At 38.9% G+C, this 20,473-nt stretch overlaps 1 protein-coding gene across 3 annotated transcripts in view; it reads left to right on the top strand.

The window, feature by feature from the left end:
- Window positions 1-3,412: 3,412 nt before the first annotated feature.
- LOC136746548 (beta-arrestin-1) overlaps window positions 3,413-20,473 on the top strand; it is a 103,318-nt gene continuing 86,257 nt past the window's right edge. For 2 of the 3 annotated variants that reach the window (XM_066699122.1, XM_066699121.1), the window contains exon 1: window positions 3,413-3,738. In XM_066699122.1, the coding sequence (XP_066555219.1) occupies window positions 3,719-3,738 (20 nt within the window). In that variant the 5' untranslated portion in view covers window positions 3,413-3,718. The remainder of the gene's footprint in view (window positions 3,739-20,473) is intronic. The other variant, XM_066699123.1, reaches the window with a different exon arrangement.

Here is a 20,473-nt window from a genome sequence, read left to right as displayed (position 1 = left end):
TTTTCTTCTGCGTCTTATTTATTTATTTCTTGATTTTATATAAGGTCTTCAATCTATAAACAGCCTGTGGCTTTTCTGGGCTTCTGGGAACTGAAAATGAAATGGCAGATTTTTTTTTTTGATTAGGCCATTGATTATAGTAATATGCGTAAAACAGTAATACTGCAAAACATAAAAATAAAAACTAATAATCTAAAAAATGGATATGTAGCTGGTGTACTGATTCCAGACTTTTTTCTTTTAAGACAAATAATAAATAAGAACTCAAGATGTTTACAGACTAATTAACCTTCCAAAATGTGTCTATCAGTATGTCCCTTAGCAACAGTCTGGACCCAAGTCTGTCACATGGGACCCATAGCATTCTCGGAAAACACCTAGAGCAAAAAAGGGTTATTCCAAAACATAGCAGTGCAAATCACCTCGTGTGCCTTAAACTGTCTCAGTAAAGTGTCAGCAATTTGGATTTGTCAGGATGTGTATTTGTCAGAAACACCTAACTGTAGGCGTTTCTCTGTTGGAGCCAACTACCCTGTGGTCTGGAGAAGTGTTTTTCTAGCAGCTGGAAATCACGACAGATAGACCAGCTGTGAGGACACACCCCCTTCACAAACACAAGCTGACATCTTGGAGAGATTGCTATAGACTGACAATGGATGATTTGAACACAAGAGCTGAAGCAAAATGTGGTGACCGTGTATTTCCTAGACCACTGCTTTTAGCGCTCTAAAATTAACTTTGAATAATGTCGAAGAACCTGACGTCTGCAAGCGATCACATTAAATAAAATATTTAGTCAAACTGAATGCTGAATGCTTTATTGGATGGTTGTCATTCTGAATCTCAACAGCAGTTGCTAACAGTGAATTAACCCAGTAATTGAATAAAAAAAGACATTTGAGAAATGCTTAAAACAGAAGTAAACTGTTCCTCAAAAAAGGTACAAAGCAGAGTACGAAATAGAGTGCACTGAATACATTTTCTTTCATAATCCAAATATTATAATTTAAATATTCAAACCGCAAGCAAAATGTAATACTTCTAGATAGTAATAAAGATACTATAGTTAAAGAGTTGAGTTTTTAATTTCTTAAAATGTGAAAGCCACTGGTTCAGACAATGGCATTTCCTTCACAACTAAAACATAGCCTTCACTGGACAGTTTTACTGTTTTTCTCACTTGTGCAAGTGTATAACAGTTTGCTTGAAAACAGTAATCAATGTCTCATCCAAAGCTAACATCCCTTAGGGCTATTGGTACCTGTAACATGTTATATGAGAAAGAAAGATGTGACATGTAAAGATGTCTAACAATCTTCACATTCACATTTCAATGAACTTCGGTTTCAAAAAATGATCTGAAACTGTGCAGCCAATTTAATCTGCACTCTATCTGTCTTGATGTTGTACAGCTAAGGTTAGCATATGCTACTCTGTAAATACATTTGTAGTTTTTTGTCAGTATGAACATGTTAATTACCAGCAAGACTGAGCTGTGTTATAGATAAACATGTGTGGCCTTAAACTTCAGTTTAGGAATCCAGTCTTTTGCCAGCTCAGTAATCCTGTGAAACGCTATCCATCCTGACTGCTTATGAGCACGTGAGAATAAATTCACTTGGACCAGATCAGCCCTACACCAGGTGATTATTGACTCAGCATTTTGACAGTGCTCAGTATCACATTTCCATCTATATTCCAAAATTATGTCTTTCACTTGCATCTGTGCATCCTTATTTAAGTGCTCAAGTTGACGATGCATTTTCTTTCCTCAGTTCCACTCTCAGTGACTGCAGCTGATGCTAATATCTTTCAGTGCCCGGCAGCAGCAGCGTTGGACTCGAGTTCATCCTACAGGTTCTCAGCAGTGTAGTCTCTTTAAAGTCTTCAGTCCTGATTCGTGGCAGCACAAATAAAATGCCTTAAAACAAGTGAACAACAGCAAGGGTAATCCAGTGTATACCTTAATTCATCTTACTGTCACCTTTCATTCTATGTCAGTGGTTATGGAACTGGAATTCCTGAATTCCTAGTTTTCTGTTTCACGTGAACCTGAGAAGTGATGGGGTTTTCATTTTCTATTAAAATGTGTGGTTTCCTTCAGACTGCCCAGGCACATTTAGTACATTTCAGCATTAGAAAGAAAGAATACAATTGTACCCAAGGTAGTACAATTTGAGGGTGGAGGGTGAAGTAACTATAGAAAGAGACCATTGGAATAATTATTAGCTGTTGATTTTTTCTGCTGGAAGACCTGCTGTTTGAATATCCAGGACACACAAACATGCATGTTTCAGTTCTCCCAAGTTTTCAGAGCTCCAGTTCTCTACTGCGGCTAAAAAGAGAACTCACTGCCAAAAAGAAAGCTTTATTTAAAATGTTTGAGCTACCTGTGAAAGCTGAAGAACCCCACACTTGGGGTAAATGGGATTGGAAAAAATCTAATTACCACTTAGTAGAGACACCATTTGCAAAGAAATCCAATTTAGAAATGCTGTTATGTTATGCAGTAGAAACACAATATGAGGTTGTAACAAGACAGACCATTAAGGGAGAGGTCTGCAGAAGTAAAGCTCTCCACATTCATGAGATTTCCCAGCATTATATTCCTCTTCACCTTCCAGCATCTCTCTATCCAGAATATGTGAACATATACAGTGTAGGATCTTATCCCAGGAAGCCAAATACATGTACACAGTGTTCAGACTGGAAAATAAGGATATATTGTTTAATATAGATACATACAGGGTTATTATATTTGTGACATCTTATTGTATAACAAACAAAATCAGTGCAATTTCACTGCCCGTCTGTAATGTGACTCATACAACCAAACCATGTCATCCATTTAATGCTGTGTAATTTGAAATAACAGGAATGGGAGAGTCTGATTGTTTGCTCGCAAAGAGCCACAACAACACGACAGAGGATGGACATAATATAATGATGTGTAGAATCAAGACATGAACTTTGGTGACCCGCAGTAAGGGCAGCAGATGACTGCTGTAGTTTTTGCTGCCTCTCTTCAGCTTGATAGTTTGAAGCTGAGCAAGGGTGGTTTTGCCTTGAACGAAAGGGATGCTTTCATCCTCACCAGCACACACACGCACACAGATTGAGAGAGAGAGAGAGAGAGAGAGAGAGAGAGAGAGAGAGAGAGAGAGAGAGAGAGAGGGAGAGAGAGCAGGAGAGGGAGGGGGAATGAGAGAGAGAAAGAGAAAGAGAGAATGGCAAAGCACTGAAATGGAACTCTGATGCAGGATTCCTATTAATACGAGAGTAATCTCCAGGATTTTTACCCAACAGAAGCTATAATCTTCAGATCTGGATTTACTCAACAATACAACAATATCAGCCGTATAAATATATATATATATATATATATATATATATATATATGTATATGTATACATATACATATATATATATATATATATATATTAGAGGTGAACAAGAGGAGAAGGAGAGAGAGGATAATCAGCCCTTTTATATGCTATAAACAACAATAGTGACGCTATTTAATTTAATTCGCAAGAGAGAAGAAGGCAGAAAACAGGCAGATTAGCTGGAGCATCACTTCCATTTACTTTCACAATCTAAGTGGCTGCATAAGTAAATCCTCCCCTCACATCCTTCTGCAAATTAGAAAACCAGTCTCCTCCTCAAGCCTCAGGACTATCACTGAGAGGTCGGTCTCAACAGTACAGTAAGCCTGACAATGGGTGATAAAGGTACAAGGTAAGGATGTTTTAAAATTATTATTATTATTATTATTATTATTATTATTATTATTATTATTATTATTATTATTATTATTATTATTATTTATTTCTACTACTCTTTGTATTTTCAGCATTGGTTCTCATTTAATGAGGATATTTAAATATACATGTTTTTGGCTTTTTTGTTTGAGGTTTGAAATGTGCCCCAAAAAAAAAAAAATGTCATGCCCTGATCCTTTGTTATTGCTGTCATTGTTGCTGCTGCTGCTGTCGTTATTGTGTTGCTGTTTGATGCAGCCTGTCATTGCCAGCCTAAGATGACACAAGTTCTTCTTTACCTGTCCTTAAATGATTGTTGAATGAGGTCTCATTCTGTGAGCATGCACCACAACCTGTTAGTCTTCAAACTCCTTCACTGGGTTTGTGTGAGTGTCTGTGTGTGTAGTGTTGTGCTTGATATGGTGTCTCATAAACGGTTGTCAATATTGATATAATAAGCTTAACTGGAAGGGGAGGGGAGGAAAATCTCCCACCAAAAGTGCAAAACTAATTAAGTCATTTGTTTGCTAGATTTTCCTGGTTGTTATGGAACCATAATTAGCAGCACATTAAAAATATCCTGTAAGGAAACAGCTAACACACAATACGCAATCTCTTTAACACACTGTTCAAAAAGAAGAACACAAATGATCGTTAAGGCTCTGAATTATGCTGACCTTTGCCTTTTAAAAAGCGCGTTATGTCAGCACTCGGGAAGCATATTCTATCAGTCAAAATGTCAGTGTACAGTATGGTCCTGCACCAGCCGTGCATGTTTTATAAACAAGAGACACCTTATTAACCTTTGGCATTCAGCAAGTTGTGTTTGAGAATCTGTGAATATTTCTTGTGTTACATGAACCCAGGCTGACCCCTGACTGTGAAAATCATTTGACAATTTGTGTCAGAGTTGAGCCTGGAATCTGAGTGAAAAAGTTATTCCTAGGGGTTTTTGTTTTCGAGCAGGTTTGGAACTCAGTAGCTAAAATAATGTATCATGATTTCAAGGATGACATCAAAAGGCACTGTCAGCATCAGGTGAACCCCTATAAGTAATAATAATTCTCACAACAACCATTATCTTGTAGATTTGGAAAATAAACTGAATGCAGGTAGAGCTATGCTTTAGATCAATTTTATAGTTACTCTAAATGAGAGTGGGGGGTGGTGGTGGGGAGACTTAATTTGTTTAATCATTGCTCTATTGGAAGGGAAAAGGCATGCAGTGCATAGTTTGCTTGAGGCAGATGATGTTTGCCCATTGCTTTTATCTGGTTGGATGAACATCAGATGTTTAAATCCCAGTTCAGGCGCTGAGGAGGTCAGATGGAACTTGTAAGCATCTTTTCAGTCAAAGTTACAGCTCTGCCTTCCACATTTAATCCAGCCCAGTTTTCAACATTTAGCTAAAACTGCACTGGGATTAAAGGACTGGGATGATTGCATACATTCTGGAGGGGGGATGGTTCAGTAAATTTAGTGATGTTCAAACTCTTTGTATTTGTTGCTCATGCTCCTGCAAATGCAAATATCAAAACTTCTTTGCTTCCACCTGATACTCGGCACACATCTGGATAGCTGGGACGTTTGCTTTGGAATGAATTGCTCAGAAACACATACACTTCACACACTTCAATTTCCAGATTTCTATATTGCTAACTCTGAGTTGGGCGAAAGTTTGTACTTCTTCTTCAGGCTGATCCTAATGTTTTGTCAGTAAAACCCTGGACTGAATGCATACCTTTAAAATGAGAGGTTTCATTTTGTTTTCTTACAATGACAGAGATTAGTTGTGTTTAATTTGTTTTATATTTTACCAATAAATAAGTAAATAAATAAATACATTAAGATATTGAAATTCCACTGTTAGTACCAAAGGCAACTCTTGTACACTAGACACAATAGAAGGGATGTACATGCACATAGCTTCTGCGATAATGCGTGTAAATGCCTCATCTTTATGATAGAGTGCTGTCCAAAGTGCTTATTTATGCTCTCTACATTATGAGGAAGTTGTGTCTGTAAATAATTTAGTTATCCTAGCATTGAGTCCTACAGTAAGTAATACCACAAAAACCTAAGCATTCAGCTCACGTGTGTCACTCATGTATGTAAGTTCCATCTTCATATTGTGGGTGTTAGTAATATTTAAATTAGCTTGGGACTAATTCTTAGTAAACAAATACACACGCACAATCCATACTTAGTATTGTCCACATGTGCCACTAGAATCAAGCAGATTCAGTCTGTTTGAAACGCTTTACAGCACGCTGAGGAAGCACCACACCCTGACAGAGTGCGCTGGGCTGCACTCACTACTCCAGAGGCACCTCCTCAGCCACAAGTCTTAGGAACAGGAAATGAGCCAAAGACCACTGCTCAGGTCTTCTGTTGCAGACCACTTTTGAGGCTGTGGGAATAATAATCTCTGTGTGTATCTGCATGTGACATGTTTTTATAAGCATGTACAGTGAGGGAAAAAAGTATTTGATCCCCTGCTGATTTTGTACGTTTGCCCACTGACAAAGAAATGATCAGTCTATAATTTTAATGGTAGGTGTATTTTAACAGTGAGAGACAGAATAACAACAAAAAAATCCAGAAAAACGCATTTCAAAAAAGTTATAAATTGATTTGCATGTTAATGAGGGAAATAAGTATTTGATCCCCTATCAATCAGCAAGATTTCTGGCTCCCAGGTGTCTTTTATACAGGTAACGAGCTGAGATTAGGAGCACTCTCTTAAAGTGAGTGCTCCTAATCTCAACTCGTTACCTGTATAAAAGACACCTGTCCACAGAAGCAATCAATCAATCAGATTCCAAACTCTCCACCATGGCCAAGACCAAAGAGCTGTCCAAGGATGTCAGGGACAAGATTGTAGACCTACACAAGGCTGGAATGGGCTACAAGACCATCGCCAAGCAGCTTGGTGAGAAGGTGACAACAGTTGGTGCGATTATTCGCAAATGGAAGAAACACAAAATAACTGTCAGTCTCCCTCGGTCTGGGGCTCCATGCAAGATCTCACCTCGTGGAGTTTCAATGATCATGAGAACGGTGAGGAATCAGCCCAGAACTACACGGGAGGATCTTGTTAATGATCTCAAGACAGCTGGGACCATAGTCATCAAGAAAACAATTGGTAACACACTACGCCGTGAAGGACTGAAATCCCCCTGCTCAAGAAAGCACATGTACAGGCCCGTCTGAAGTTTGTCAACATCTGAATGATTCAGAGGAGAACTGGGTGGAAGTGTTGTGGTCAGATGAGACCAAAATCAAGCTCTTTGGCATCATCTCAACTCGCCGTGTTTGGAGGAGGAGGAATCACCCCAAGAACAGCATCCCCACCTTCAAACATAGAGGTGGAAACATTATGCTTTGGGGGTGTTTTTCTGCTAAGGGGACAGGACAACTGCACCGCATCAAAGGGACGATGGACTGGGCCATGTACCGTCAAATCTTGGGTGAGAACCTCCTTCCCTCAGCCAGGGCATTGAAAATGGGTCGTGGATGGGTATTCCAGCATGACAATGACCCAAAACACACAGCCAAGGCAACACAGGAGTGGCTCAAGAAGAAGCACATTAAGGTCCTGGAGTGGCCTAGCCAGTCTCCAGACCTTAATCCCATAGAAAATCTGTGGAGGGAGCTGAAGGTTTGAGTTGCCAAACGTCAGCCTTGAAACCTTAATGACTTGGAGAGGATCTGCAAAGAGGAGTGGGACAAAATCCCTCCTGAGATGTGTGCAAACCTGGTGGCCAACTACAAGAAACGTCTGACCTCTGTGATTGCCAACAAGAGTTTTGCCACCAAGTACTAAGTCGAAGGGGTCAAATACTTATTTCCCTCATTAACATGCAAATCAATTTTTAACTTTTTTGAAATGTGTTTTTCTGGATTTTTTTGTTATTCTGTCTCTCACTGTTAAAATACACCTTCCAATAAAATTATAGACTGATCATTTCTTTGTCAGTGGGCAAACGTACAAAATCAGCAGGGGATCAAATACTTTTTTCCCTCACTGTATAGCCTGCATACCTGACAGCTCGGGACAGTCCAAACAGGACACGTTTCTACACTTTCCCTGCATGAGCTCGTCCCTCACACTGTATTTTGACAGCCCTCTCCAGGTGACACTTTTACTCCACGAAAATATAGCATTGCAATAAATGCTCCTCCGCTGATAATGTCCGTGAATCATTATTTTGCGTGCGATGTGTCTGCGTTATTGCACTCTGTACTATATGCAGTAGCAATCGTGTATTGATCAGTAGAGTAAAAGCACTTGGTGCCATTTGGACCTGGCGTTTCACTCACAGTGTTTTCACAGCACTGGCACAAGCCCACGAATGATCTGTCATTCACAATCTAGGTAAATGTGTTTATAACTTATTTATTTTCACGTTTATCCATCTAAAACGCTGTAGGCATGTTTAATACATATATTTAGGAAAAGTCACGAAAGGGTATGTGCAGTGTATTTAGGAACACACAGTAATTCAAATTTTAATAACCAAATCAGTCAAATTGACCAGCTTGGCGCTTCTAGTGTTAAGGCAAGGATGGCCTCATCACTCTTCCTGTCCGTGGAGCCTGACCATTCGTTGCCGATGGCGCGGCAGGGAGGACGCAAGGGACCCAGAAAAGGGGGAGGGAGCCCGTAGGCGTCACTCCACCACTCTTCCCTGTCGGTCACGTGCACACACGGGGGCGTGCATGGCCATACCGGCGCGCACCGCAGGCACAACAGGAAGGAAGGGCACAGCTACCACAGGGGTGGCAGCTGCCGTGGCAGGTGCAGTAGCGGCAGCCGGCACAGCAGCGAGTGTAGGTGGAGACGCAAGTGTGGGAGTCACGGCTGTCTCCATCACCCCAATCCTGTAGGAGGAGACAGAGGGGCTTGGGGAGAGGCGGAGATCCAGCACCCCCGGGGCCCCCCCGTCACTCGCCGTAGTTAGAGACGTTTGGGCGAGGCGGCGATTGTGGCGGCGGCACCCGGTGAAGTGGCGGACCCCCGGGTGCGCTGTAGCGGACCCGGAAGTTGCGTCCAGATTGCGCCCGCTGTTGGTGCCCAGACAGATGGGGCATAGGACCTCCCCACTCCAGGTGGGAAAGGTGCGTTGGCCGCACGCACCACAGTGGCGGGGGCAAGAGGAGCTCATCGCCGAGCGCCAAGCGCACACGTGCATGCACAAGGAAATGTGCAGCAGAGGTGCCGGTCAGTGTCTGCACCAGGGGCTCACAACAACTGAAATGTTGGCTCCTGCTGTGGAGGAAAAAGTCCTGTGGACAAAAAACCAACACAGCAAGCAGTTGGAATATATAAGACACTATATAAACACAACTATTATTTTAAAAGTGTACTATTTGTACCTGAAGCAGAAACCGAAAGCACACCGGAGCCCTGGAGTCAGATTAGTTAACAATAATAACTAATAATAATACAAATAAACACAGACAATAATAAACAGTAGTGAACAGCACAGCCGTGAAGCCAACCAACTGAATAATAAATGGTAAATAACAATGAGGTTCTAATGGGTTTAGATGAGGCAGTTCATGTCTTACTAATTTATTATAATTTTTTGAACATGCAACTGCAGCTGTAGATCACGTGAAAGCATATGCTATGATATACTTAGATTTCCAAAAAGCTTTTGATAAGGTTCCACACCAAAGACTGATCCTCAAATTGGAAGCTGTAGGCATTCAGGGTAATGTAAGTAGATGGATTATGAACTGATTGATGTATAGGAAACAGAGGGTGTCGATTAGAGGAGTTGCTTCTAACTGGAGTGAGGTTGTCAGTGGAGTTCCTCAGGGATCAGTACTAGGGCCTGTGCTTTTTCTAATTTATATTAATGATCTGGACTCTGGGATAGTTAGCAAACTTGTCAAATTTGCAGATGATACTAAAATAGGTGGCTCAGCAGATACAATCTTGGCAGCACAGGCTATTCAGAGGGACTTAGATAATATTCAGTTGTGGGCTGACACCTGGCAAATGAAATTCAATGTGGACAAGTGCAAGGTAATACACGCAGGTAACAAAAATAATTACACTATTGGGGGAGTAGAACTAGATGAAGTAACGCATGAGAAAGACCTAGGAGTCTATGTGGACTCCTCACTTTCTACATCCAAGCAATGAGATGAAGCAATAAAAAAGGCAAACAGGATGTTAAGGTATATTGTCAAAAGTGTAGAATTGAAAACAAGGGCAGTAATGTTCAGACTGTACAATGCACTAGTTAGACCTCATCTGGATACTGTGGACAGTTCTGGGCTCCACACTTCAAGAAAGATATCGCTGCTCTAGAGGCAGTTCAGAGGAGAGCAACCAGACTTATTCCAGGTCTGAAGGGAATGTCCTACTGAGAGACTGAGGGAACTGAACCTTTTCATCCTGGAACAGAGGAGACTACGTGGGGACTTGATCCAAGTCTTCAAAATCATGAAAGGCATCGACCACATTAAACCAGAGGAGCTTTTCCAGATCAGTAGGGACACACACACCCGGGGACACAAATGGAAATTGGGCTTCAAGGCATTCAAAACGGAAAACAGGAGATTATTCACAATCTGGAACAAACTCCCCAGCGATGTGGTAGAAGCTGAAAGTTTGGGAACATTTAAAAATAGACTGGATAGGATCCTTGGATCACTTAGATATTAATGAACACCAAACGAGCACGATGGGTCGAATGGCCTCCTCTCGTTTGTAAACTTTCTTATGTTCTTACACAGAGAGCTCACATTCTCAGGTCCAGGCGAAATGACAAAAGAGGACGAACCTGCGCTGACGTCATGTTTTATAGAACAGGATGTGGGAAGGGACCTGTTCTGAGTGACGAGCGCAGGGGCCAATGGCAGCTTTGATAGAGTGACGTTTTGATCAGGTTCCTACGACAGTGCGCAGAAACCCCTCCCCCTTGGGCAGTGCTTCTGACTTGAAAGATAACAGTGAAATTAAAGTAAGGAAGAGGGCAAAGTAATGTGTAAGGTTCAGTAATGATAGATATTCAGATACATCTGTTATTAACTTATTATCTTTAAAGACCTCTGTTCTTGAATTAATTTGCAGGTGGAAGATAATATGAATGCTTTGAGTCGGTGTACAAATGATATCAGAATTTGCTTTCACTTTGACATGTGGCCATGTTGGCCATGGTGGCTCTGCCCTCACAGTTGTCCACTGGGTCATATGTCTGTTTAGTCTGGGCATCTCTAACAGAGGATATTTGCAATACATTTTGAATTAATGCTGTTTTCATATGGACATGTGTGTACACTGCCATCTCCTTCCATTGCACCCCTGTAGCAGACAGGTCTTTCAAAGAGTCGGTAGTACTTTATTCAATTCATACCATGCCATTTGAGCTTTACGGCCATTTCTCTTGGGTCATAGGCTTATTATTGAGTGTATCAAACACTGTTAATGCAGCCCACAGAGAATTATAGTCCCTCACAGTTGAAACATACTGGAGTCAGTGATATAGAAACTGGGGATATCCTAACATGTAAATGTGGTACACTCTATGTGTGAGTATATAAGTACATTGTGAAATTAACTTTGACGATTTCAGTTTCAGTATTTTACATCTGATTTAGATTTTCAGTGGATGAATTTGTGTCTCTCCAGGCAGGATGCAACATACTTATATGTATGCACTTTATATGTAAGTACAGAAAAATCTCAGTTCATTTAGTATTTTATTAATTATTATAAATATACAGTTGACATATTTTTCTTATTTCATTTATATAAAATAATGTTAAGGCATTAAGGATTTAAAGGATTTTATTTACATGTTTTAAAATCTTATCTGTGGTGTGTCTGAGAAAATCTTTGAGCAAAAGCCCAAGGGGTCTAGTAATATAACAAATAACCTCTGCTCTGTGATCCTCTGTAATAAAATTACCTATCAAATGGACTGCAATAAACTCAGCTTCTCTCTCCAAGGTGAGAAGTATCTCTCGAGATTTAAATGCATAGTGGTCTTGAGCTTAAAAGAAAACAGTGTGTGCAGACACAAGCTATATCAGCAAAAACTAAAAAAATTATACTGAAATTATTTTTTAATTTAAATTAATTTAATGTTTTAAATGTAAAAAATATAGAGCCTTTTTACAAACCTGAAATATAGTGGAGATATGCTTTTCCTTATTCAGCATTCAAAAGTGCATTCAGTTGGAGATGTTATGCTTTCTGAACGTGCCGAAGACATTGGGAAATGAACTATGATTGACTGGAGATGTTTTTGTTGTTTTAATCATGGAATAGTGTGGCTCGATACTTGTTTGTTTAGTTCTTTGCAGAGTGTGGGAATGTAGTGTAGTAATTCACAATACCTTCTCTTGACAGCATCTCAAGGAGCACATTTCATTAGACATGAAAAGCAAGGAGGATCTAGATAGCCCTGAAATAAAATTAAAAGTATGCTGATCAAAAAAATAAAAAGTCTCTCACACACAATGAGAGCAATCCCCTCTCGTGGCTTAGCTTGCACATTTTGCATGCCTCCCCACTGAAACCCGATTTAATGCTCGGTATTCAACCTGGTTCCCTTCCAAATTATATCTGTCTCCACAGACAAAATGGCTTCAGTGCTCATCATTGCATCCATCCATCAATGGTTTCTTGCTCTAAGCTTAAATCATAGGCAGCTGGCAGTGCCTGCAGACTGAGATGAGATTTAAGACCTTCTGCACCTTGGTATATAATTTCAAAGCTGACAGGATCCCCCCCACTTCCTCCTTTCCCCTACCTCTGGTTCCTTTTCTCAACATATAAACACTTTCCTATATGAAAGGGAGGTTGTGCGTTGTGATTTATTGAGCTAAATAAACTTAAATGTTTATTGGTGTTTAAAAAATGACCTCGTTAAATTTACGTCAGTATCATGTACAATAATTTGAAATGAGATAAATCCCTTTTTCGTTCCAAGTTTTTCTTGTTCTAATACTCCAGCGGCTAGTGTGGTATTCCGATTGATTTTATTTGACCAGAAAGGAATAAACGCCCAGCTTCAGTTTTCTGTCTTGATCAGTCTTAATGGAACAGTTTTAATTTGATCTGTGTAAGTGATTGAGCCGGTAATTAACAGGATGAGTTTAACAGAAAATCAATTGAAAGTTGAATGTATTTACATGCTATACCCATATATATATATAAAACCACCACCTTCACAAAACTTCAAAGAAAGCATGAGGTTTCAAAATCCTTTCAATTTAGTCAGCTTTGAAGGTAGATTCACAAAATATAATACAATACTACTGCCCCAAAAGGCAACATTATTAACATCCACATATGAAGTCTGATATGTAAAGGGCCAGTTGAAACACTGCAATGCCTGCGATTCTAGACATAGTATTTGCTGGACAAACTGATATCCATGATTTCAACAAGCTTTTTACGGTCTTGATGGTTTTAAATGGTTCAATTGTTACTTCATATTAAGAGCTTCAAATTGGTTTATCGATCCTGGCTGAAAGCTTCTGACATAACTGGACAAAAATCTATCTTTACACGTGGGGCTCAAACAGTAGCTAGACAGTCTCCAGTCACTATCAATAAATTACCAATACTCCCTTGTGCCTTATTGGTTGACATTCACTAATTCTATGTGGTGTAGAATCTTTTTTTATGCAGTTAAATATGCCTTTTTTTCTATAGCATTATGGTACAGAAGTGCTCAAGGTTTCCTCTTAAAGAAACGGGGCACTTCAACAAAAGATCCACACACATTTGATATTTTCAAGTGGACCAAGCCACAAGAATGAAGACGTCCATATCACATACCAAACTCTTAATTTCAAATCATCTTTATTGTCAGTCACTGCAGAGAGCAGTTTCTGAAAAGCAACAGTGTAGCAGTCCAGGGCTCAGTAAAAACAAAACAAAACAAAAAAAGAAACATGCAGACACACACAAACCATCAATATCACCCTAAAAATGACTGCATTTGCAGTTTTTACCACTCTTAAAGAAACTGTACTCCATTTGGCTCAGATTTTCTGCAAACAGCTCTAAGCATGGAAATCAATACCCTAAACAAGGTGAAAAAGCTGCCCTGGGTGAGAGATTTGTTCCAGTTCTTTCTGGCTGATAAAAAAAAAAAAAAGAATATGACTCCTTGATTTACTGATGGCTTTTGGAGTTACATAATCCTGCTGTTGTGCATTGTCAGTTTATTCATTTACGCATCATTGCCCTTCATCACCCTTTCTCGCCTGTCTTTGAGGATATTTAAATACAGTCCAAGAAAACAGCAAGTTTACATACACACCCATAAGAACGCTTGTCCTGCATTTTAATTAGGGAAGGAAAGCAGCCCATATCTACGGTGGCCTGGAAGTGCAAATGCTGAAAAAATAAAACAGCTGCTGAAAAAATAAAGCAGGGGCTGTGCGATTTGCAGGGGCTGTGAGATTTAGAAGTGCTGAAAAAATAAAGAAGCTGCTGCAGCATTTTCAGAAGCGATTACGGAAAGGGAGGGACATTGTGAATATATTTGACTGACGCCATTGGACAGCAAGCAAGTCACGTGTCTTCTGATCTCTATCCACTTGGTGGTGACATATTAAGAGTTATAGGGCTGTCCTAACATGTATTAGAATTAATGAAAGCTTATGGTATCACTAATTTAACTAAACGTGTATTTTCATATACAATTACAGTACTCAGCCTATATGTAAACTCTAAGAAGTGAAGGTTGTAATAAAACCTTTTTGGATTCCCAGGATTGATACTGTGGAGGATCCTGGTTCTTATTAGAACCTTTTACCAAGGTTTCCTGCAAACAAGGATCCTTAAAGCAGTTGAATGTGTGTTAAATCAATCGCGATCATGATGAAAAGGCTCTTAAATGATCGCTTGTGTTACCACGGAGCTCACGGGTCTTAAACGAACCCTTTAACTCACAAAGAACCCAAAGGGTCGACAGAACCACAGAAGAATCTTCATGTTTAGAGTCAGTATGTGCTCAGTGGTGTTTTTTCTGTTACAGTTATTAATTTACTGTAGAAGCTTTATTTTCTGTTAACTGTATTTGAAAGATTTTACGTTTAAAAAGTAAAGTAGTCCTGATCCAATGTAAATTACAATGTCTGGTCACGCATAAGTGTGGCAGGCTAATTTGAGAGCAATTCCAAAAGATAGAATCACACTCATTATTATTATTATTAATAATAATAATAATAATAATAATAATAATTATAATAATAATAGTAATAAAAGATGTTGCTGTTTATATCAATTAAATATACTTTTATGTGTAAATGGGTTAATGTATGTATATTATGTATCATGTATATATATTTTGTTTGCTTTATAATATATATTGTGCAGGCACATTTGTAAATGGTTTATTTGAAGTAGAACAATACAGACAGTACATGGTTTTAAAGCAGAAAAGTACATTCAGTATAAAACGCATGTAGAATAAGATAAGTTAGAGAGACAATGCAAAAGTCCTTAATAAAATAAAAATCCATCAATTTTCGAAGCCGCTCATCCTGGTCAGGGTGGCGGGAAGCCCATGGCGGATCGGCAGGAACACAGGAACACAGGAACACAGGAATACAGGAACACAGGAACACCCCAGGATGGGACGCGGCCCATTGCTGGCTGTTTATCTTTGCCGATCAACCTGGCGGACGGTGGGAGGAAGCGGGAGACCCGGGAAACCGCGCAGACAGACACCGAGCCGAGACCCGAACCCAGGGCCACTGCGCCGCCCCTAAAATAAAAATACTATTTTATATTAATGTGCTGTTTATTATTGTTTCTTAGTTTTTTGGAGTTATTCATATTTGTTAAAGCCATCTCTCTAATTTTGCATTTCCCAAATTAGCGCCTGCTCTTGTCTATTAAATCAGTAAACGGCTCCTTCTGATGGAATTGTTAACGGATGTTTTCTTTTAGCGCTTAAGAATAAAAATAAAAATAAAGCACTGTCACACTGCCTTGTAATAATGAAGTACAGTTGTTAATTTAGTAAATATAGCTACTTTTAACCCCATTCTGTCTCCTTCCTAAGCTTTCATTAATTCTAATACATGTTAGGACAGCCCTATAACTCTTAATATGTCACCACAATGTGGATAGAGATCAGAAGACACAGCGATATTAATACGACGCTTCTCGCTCGTTTCTCAGACTCTGTCGTCTCTTCTGAGAAGCTGCTCGGCCCACGTGACTTGCTTGCTGTCCAATGGCGTCAGTCAAATATATTCACAATGTCCCTCCCTTTCCGTAATCGCTTCTGAAAATGCTGCAGCAGCTTCTTTATTTTTTCAGCACTTCTAAATCTCACGGCCCCTGCTTTATTTTTTCAGCAGTTGCACTTCAGGGCCACCGTACATATCGTCTCTTTTATATTCTTGGACTAGATACATTCCTCCTCAGCTGGGTCAAAAACACCTTTCACAGAGATTGTGATAGATATTGCTCAGAGTTTGGCAGACTGAATAGCACTCCATTAGCATAAAGTTATATTTAATTGCACCTCTTCAGTTGGATGTGCAAAAGAAAATGGAACTGTTACTATAAAAATATGTATACACAATATGTGGACACAATATGTAGCCTATCTCCATCAATAGTCTATAGAGTCAAGTCTCTCAGTGTGGCACTAGAATACAATGTCACAGTTGAGAATGAAGATCTTGAATATTATTTAGATTATACCCTAATTAATTATTATCTCTGCATAAACTGAAAACTTAGATGTTTGTAGAAACATCTCACACAAAAAATTGAAAAGGAGAACATTTGGTAATTGTACATTTGAATTAGCGATACAGATTAAGCTAGACAATTATATTTAGATTGTGTTTAAAGTTTTATTTTAAGTAATGTAGCTAACATTTGCACTAACATTTGCCTAATCTGGGGGTGGGGTTTTTCTTTATCTATATCTTTGTCAAATACACTTAGTATCATCCATCTTTCCTTATTAAGAGAATGCATGAGGTGACTCATATTGCCAGATGATGGTTTAACGATTACACCATCATACTCCCCGAGATGTTGAGCAGATATTGAAAAAACATTCTCATGAATTGCTCCCTGAAGTCAATTACAACGATGTCTAATCTTTGACTTCAACCACATAAATACCCTTTACTGGATTTTCAGAATGATACATCAAAGAAAAGGAGATTATTTATTTATTTATGGGAAAATATGGTGTCCTCATCTATTTAAGAAATAATGTCTAAACTTTTTACAGCTATATGAATTGATCGCATATTCCGGGACAACTCCTTACTATAAGGATTGTTTCCTGTTTATTTAATTATCTGTGTGTCAGAAATTGTCCTGAACTGTACCTGAATACACAGCAGCAAACTGAATTTGGTATTTTGCTTTTTTGCAGATAAGGCAGCTATGAATACAGCTAATCTTTACCAACAGGACATATCTATAATTCATTATGATCTATTCAACAACATTATCTCGGTTTATGCTATGTGGATCTGCTTCAGCCCCTATCAATGAATCACAAGCTTTGTTTAGTTTTTTGCTTCGTAAAGTATCAGTGTGTTTTACTTTGTCAGAGCACCAGTTAAATGGTATAATCTACTAAGCATGGTGTGGGAGTTTTTACCCTGCTTAATGATCCCCTTGTTTCCTATATAATATGTTTTAGCATGAGTTGTGTGAATAATTTACACTAATTGCTACATATCACACACTGTACAAACAAACCAAGTGAACAACAACATTTTTTTACAAAAACAAACATTGAACTCATATAGCTTTACTATGAGATTCTCATGTGAGGATAGCTCAGTCGGGTTCCTGAGGAAAGCACTCTTCCCTCCTACACAATTTCTTGGGAATCACCTATAAATTATGTGCATAATGGCATTTGTGTGGAATTTATTCACTGGAAAATATAGGATATCTAGGAGTGGCAGGCTTCAAATACCAACGCCCTTCGATCAACCAGCTCTGTGATAAACCTCATGACATTTTACACAGATAAATTATTAATTTGGAAGAGCAGAAACTCAAGTTGTTGTTTTTTCCACCCACTGTAAACAGCTAACAAAATTGTACTAATCGTTGTGATTCAACACTTAAAACACCTGCATCAAGTCACAACATTAAGGGGAAGGACAATCATTATTGATGGAATAATTCCCTTAAGGAATAATTTCCACAAACAGGGAATTTGTTTATTTAATTCACACATTTCTGCCATCAGGAGTATAGGCTAGCATATACATAGAAGATTTAATATTTTAATTTAAGATTTATTTCTTTGTAGAGAGACAGCAAGGAGGAGAAATGTAAAACATTAAATTAATCCAAACCATGTCAGAATCAACAATTTACCTTGTTAAATTACTTTTTTTTTAATCTTGTTTACCTTATGTTGCTTTTTGATCTTCCTTTTCAAACATATTCCCATACTGCATAACATCTATTTAGAAGAGCAAAGGTGTTTGTTATTACACACAATTTATTATTATGTTTTTCCATTTAATCAAAAAATCATATTACTGCGCATTGCCAGTCTGTATCACACTGTGTGATAATGTTATTTCTCCAGCACTGTAATTTTCATCTTGGGCTTCACATTGAGTTGGTGGCTTTGGTATTTCAATTGTCATTATAGTGCTTCGGCTCTCCCATCATCATTAAGGCACAAGACTGCTCACCATGGCGAAAATAAAATTTGGAGAAAAGAGAAAGCAGATCTGCTTTGGGAAATCCTGTTATTTCAAAAACTATTTAAAATTTTAAGATTTGAGACGTATTATGTATGTTATTTCTGAACTGCAGGCATTTCAAAATTGTTACATCATATTATAACCAACACCTTACATGCTGCACATAAGCTACAAAAGCTGTCAGACTCATATTTAAGTTGCATATTGTCTTTGATACTACAATGCTTCACAGTTTCTTAGTACCAGGCCCCGTGCCTAATAACTGATCATCTGCAGCCCATCATCTCTGTATATTTACATCTGCCGCCCTGTTTGAATTTCAATGTGTTTAGTTACGCTTCTAAATGTGCTCTGGCAGACTGAGCTAATCAGTCAGATGAGGAGCAGATATTCCCAGAAAAGCAAAATAGAGCTTGCATAAGAAATGTAAGAGGCTTGTATAATTACTTGGAAGCAGGGGAGGAGATGCAAGGAACCTCTAGAGAAAGACCTGAAAGGCGCCGTGATTTGGGAATACAGAATAAATCACATCATAAAGAATATGCCTGTAATTTTGGATGAAAGGCTAGCCACGTTATGCTCAACCCACCCCTACTTTTCTTTTATTAGAACCTCCCTGTACATTGATTTTTGATTGTGACTATGCAAAATCTCCTAAAGCTCCCAGCTCGACATCAGCAACAGGTGATACAATTATCTTTTTTATGGTTTCTTTTTGTGATGTTGTTGTAGTTACAAAAATGGCTGATGTTATGTCTGGAAGGTAGGAGGATGCAAACAATAATCCAGTATGCCAGCTGAGTGTGTTTCCTCACTGGCATCACTCTGAGCACTAGGTTGTGATCTTGGATTGTCAGAGGGAAAGTAGCGTTAGCGGGTGTGGATTTCATTGTGTGATTTGCATATTGTACGTGCCACTCATTTAAATGATTGTCGTATATGGATGTCTTCCAGGCTCCTACAAGGCAGGAAAAATGAAGCTGCTCTCGTCAGATGTGAAACTGGGTTATTTCTCATATGAACTCCACCATTCATCAAATTGTTCTCCACTGGTGTATTTGAGTAGATATGGAATTTAATTCACACACGACACCTAGGACACTGAAACCTCTTAATGGTCAACAGAAACTCTCTTTATCAGTTCAGACAATCGGGAATTGTACACACAGATTTGGGCTCTACTCCACATGACTGTTTGTCTGTCTCTCGTGTAGCCCAGAAATAGGGAAGGTTGAGTCATAGGGTGATGCATGCAACATAAAACATAATAAGTTTTGTTCAAGGATGAGTGCTGAAGCCAATCTCTATCAAGTATATCAAGTAATTATTGTTTGAAATATAAATTATAAAACCAAATAAATGACTGAGTTGTGTCTCCTCACTGGCACCGCTCTGAGCACTAGGTTGTGATCTTGGCTTGTCAGAGGGAAAGTAGCGTTAGTGGGTGTGGATTTCATTGGGTGACTTGCATATTGTACATGCCACTCATTTCAATGACTGCGGCGTATGGACGTCTTCCAGGCCCCTACAAGGCAGGAGAAATGAAGCTGCTCTCTTTAGATGTGAAACAGGGTCATTTCTCATCTGAACTCCAGCATTCATCAAATTGTCCTCCACTGGTATATTCGAGTAAATCTGGAACTTCAGTAATTTAGTGAAAGAGTACCTCTGCCTCAAAACTCCTGCAGAATCATAAATTAATGTCTAATTTCAGTTAATCTTGTTACGATATTAGCCCTTTCCATAGTCAGGCATTTTTCCAGAGCTGTATTGTCTGTCTATCTGAGGGGGCTGTTCTTTCAACAGTTTCTTTAAAATTAACCTATTAAAATATGAACTAGCTATAAAACTAATAGTAATTTAATGAGGAACTTGTAATTGGCAGAAATGAATACAAGGTGATGGATATGAAGGCTTAGTTCAACAATAAAGTTTTTGAAGAAAACATCTTGAGAGAAATTGTTGGAACCATCTCAGAAACAAATGAATGAACCGTTAATCAAATGAGGGGGAGCCATTAT

This window comes from Amia ocellicauda, chromosome 3 (assembly GCF_036373705.1).
Source record: "Amia ocellicauda isolate fAmiCal2 chromosome 3, fAmiCal2.hap1, whole genome shotgun sequence".
NCBI classification, from domain to species: domain Eukaryota; kingdom Metazoa; phylum Chordata; class Actinopteri; order Amiiformes; family Amiidae; genus Amia; species Amia ocellicauda.
This window is presented reverse-complemented; position numbering and strand designations above follow the sequence as displayed.